The 3,411-nt window shown below is 30.5% G+C and overlaps 2 protein-coding genes across 2 annotated transcripts in view; both read right to left on the bottom strand.

Annotated features, from left to right (window-relative positions):
• Positions 1-930: 930 nt before the first annotated feature.
• On the bottom strand, positions 931-1,778 carry LOTGIDRAFT_146598 (hypothetical protein; the record flags this gene model as incomplete). The annotated part of the gene is made up of 2 exons (XM_009068553.1): positions 931-1,199; positions 1,652-1,778. The coding sequence occupies 2 exons, from the start codon at positions 1,776-1,778 to the stop codon at positions 931-933; spliced, it is 396 nt and encodes a 131-aa protein (XP_009066801.1).
• Positions 1,779-2,326: 548 nt separating this feature from the next.
• LOTGIDRAFT_176281 (hypothetical protein) overlaps positions 2,327-3,411 on the bottom strand; it is a gene marked incomplete at both ends in the record, with an annotated part of 5,919 nt that continues 4,834 nt past the window's right edge. Inside the window, one exon of the mRNA XM_009068552.1 lies at positions 2,327-3,366. Within this exon, the coding sequence (XP_009066800.1) occupies positions 2,327-3,366 (1,040 nt within the window). The remainder of the gene's footprint in view (positions 3,367-3,411) is intronic.

Raw genomic sequence — 3,411 nt, 5'->3', positions numbered from 1 at the left:
ACATTATCAACTAAAGATTCATATTAAAATGTTATACGATATTCAGGATAGATCTGAGAATCATAGAATATAACATAATCAACTAAAGATTCATATTAAAATGTTATAAGATATTCAGGATAGATCTGAGAATCATAGAATATAACATACATTGATGGTTTATTAACATTATCAACTAAAGATTCATATTAAAATGTTATACGATATTCAGGATAGATCTGAGAATCATGAAATATAACATACATTGATGGTTTATTAACATTATCAACTAAAGATTCATATTAAAATGTTATACGATATTCAGGATAGATCTGAGAATCATAGAATATAACATACATTGATGGTTTATTAACATTATCAACTAAAGATTCATATTAAAATGTTATAAGATATTCAGGATAGGCCTGAGAATCATGAAATATAACATACATTGATGGTTTATTAACATTATCAACTAAAGATTCATATTAAAATGTTATAAGATATTCAGGATAGATCTGAGAATCATGAAATATAACATACATTGATGGTTTATTAACATTATCAACTAAAGATTCATATCAAAATGTTATACAATATTCAGGATAGATCTGAGAATCATGAAATATAACATACATTGATGGTTTATTAACATTATCAACTAAAGATTCATATTCAAATGTTATACGATATTCAGGATAGATCTGAGAATCATAGAATATAACATACATTGATGGTTTATTAACATTATCAACTAAAGATTCATATTAAAATGTTATAAGATATTCAGGATAGATCTGAGAATCATAGAATATAACATACATTGATGGTTTATTAACATTATCAACTAAAGATTCATATTTAAATGTTATACGATATTCAGGATAGATCAGAATCATGAAATATAACATACATTGATGGTTTATTAACATTATCAACTAAAGATTCATATTAAAATGTTATAAGATATTCAGGATAGATCTGAGAATCATGAAATATAACATACATTGATGGTTTATTAACATTATCAACTAAAGATTCATAAACACTAAATGTTCCTGGTTTTGATGGTGGAACTCTATATGAACTGTTTCCTCGTGTATATTGACCCACCAATACTTTACACTGGTACATCTGCCCTTGTCCTGGTCGTCCACTGGCATATCCAACAGAATAAGAGGATGAAACTGCAAAATAAACTCCTTGTCCATATAAAGTGGCTACAAAAAACAAATCGAGATAACATGTTACCAATTTATCATCATTGTATCATAGTGTATCACATCTTACTTTTACATCTACTCTTGGTAGGGCTTATCCTTGCAGTATACAATAAGGGAACTTTGTCGGGACTGAGTTATTTTCTGTTTCAGAGATCTTGGTTTATTGTTCTATCTGACAGACGAAATTCTTTTTCAGTGTCAAGTTCTTTAAACTGTATCACTGGCAGAATCAAAATGTAAAATGTTTCTTATTTGGTGTTACATTCTTTGGAATATTGATCTCCAAGGCCCTATTCCACAAAAAATATTAAGATTAATTTTGTTCAACTATAGTTTTTCTAAACGTAAAATTCGACTCTTACGACAAATTCTCATTGTTAAAATATTTGTGGAACGGGCTCCTTATCACTAAATAGAAAAAAACGAAATTAACATCAAACGCGACTGACCGTTTTTACCACAATAACTTCTATTAAAACCATAGTGATTGATATTAAGAACAGCGTGTTGATCAGTACCATGCCATAGTACAGGTTGTTCTACTGTTACACACGCGTGTCTTAATTCCAATTCCATATGTTTTTTTTGACCATATATTGTTGATAAACTGAACGATTTTCTATTCTTTCAATCTGTAAATACATAATTCATCATAAACATAAACATCCTGTATTCAATATATTGTCTTTAAAGGAGCATTCTGAGTTGTAAAAATTTTCTTACTCAAATTTGTGAAAAGTATACATCAAAATCTAGAAAAATATGGCCCTTAACATATCTTAAAGTCTAAACTTTAACGATCATTTTAGAACTCCAAAACTAGTTATGATGTTTACATAAATTTACATCACTATGTTTTTATATTGGTGTTATAATATTACGGTACATAAAAATAAAACGACGAGTCGAATTATGATAAAGGAAAAAAGTCGATACAATAAGTGTAAATGTGGCTACGTTTCGGGACTAATCCCTTTATCAAGTCTATTCTATTACTGTCTATTCTATGACTGTCTATTCTATTACTGTCTATTCTATGACAGTCTACTCTATGACAGTCTATTCTATGACAGTCTATTCTATGACAGTCTATTCTATGACAGTCTACTCTATGACAGTCTATTCTATAACATTCTATAACAGTCTATTCCCTGACAGTATATTCTATGGCAGTCTATTCTATGACAGTCTATTCTATGGCAGTCTATTCTATGACAGTCTATTCTATGATGGTCTATTCTATGACAGTCTATTCCCTGACAGTCTTTTCCCTGACAGTATATTATATGACTGTCTATTCTATGACAGTCTACTCTATGACAGTCTACTCTATGGCAGTCTATTCTATGACAGTCTATTCTATGACAGTCTATTCTATGACAGTCTATTCTATGACAGTCTATTCCCTGACAGTATATTATATGACTGTCTATTCTATGACAGTCTATTCTATGACAGTCTATTCTATGACAGTCTATTCCCTGACAGTATATTCTATGGCAGTCTATTCTATGACAGTTTATTCTATGACAGTCTATTCCATGACAGTCTATTCTATGACAGATTATTCTATGACAGACTATTCTATGACAGTCTATTCCCTGACAGTATATTCTATGGCAGTCTATTCCCTGACAGTATATTCTATGGCAGTCTATTCTATGACAGTCTATTCCCTGACAGTATATTCTATGGCAGTCTATTCCCTGACAGTATATTCTATGGCAGTCTATTCTATGACTGTCTATTCTATGACAGTCTACTCTATGACAGTCTACTCTATGACAGTCTACTCTATGACAGTCTAATCTATAACAGTCTATTCCCTGACAGTATATTATATGACTGTCTATTCTATGACAGTCTATTCTATGACAGTCTATTCCCTGACAGTATATTCTATGGCAGTCTATTCTATGACAGTCTATTCTATGACAGTCTATTCTATGACAGTCTATTCTATGACAGATTATTCTATGACAGACTATTCTATGACAGTCTATTCCCTGACAGTCTATTCTATGGCAGTCTATTCTATGACTGTCTATTCTATGACAGTCTACTCTATGACAGTCTACTCTATGACAGTCTATTCTATGACAGTCTATTCCCTGACAGTATATTATATGACTGTCTATTCTATGGCAGTCTATTCTATGACAGTCTATTCTATGACAGTCTATTCTATGACAGTCTATTCTATGACAGA

This window comes from Lottia gigantea, assembly GCF_000327385.1.
Source record: "Lottia gigantea unplaced genomic scaffold LOTGIsca_907, whole genome shotgun sequence".
Lineage (NCBI taxonomy): Eukaryota > Metazoa > Mollusca > Gastropoda > Lottiidae > Lottia > Lottia gigantea.
The sequence above is the reverse complement of the archived record's forward strand: the minus strand, read 5'-3'. Positions and strand labels throughout refer to the sequence as shown.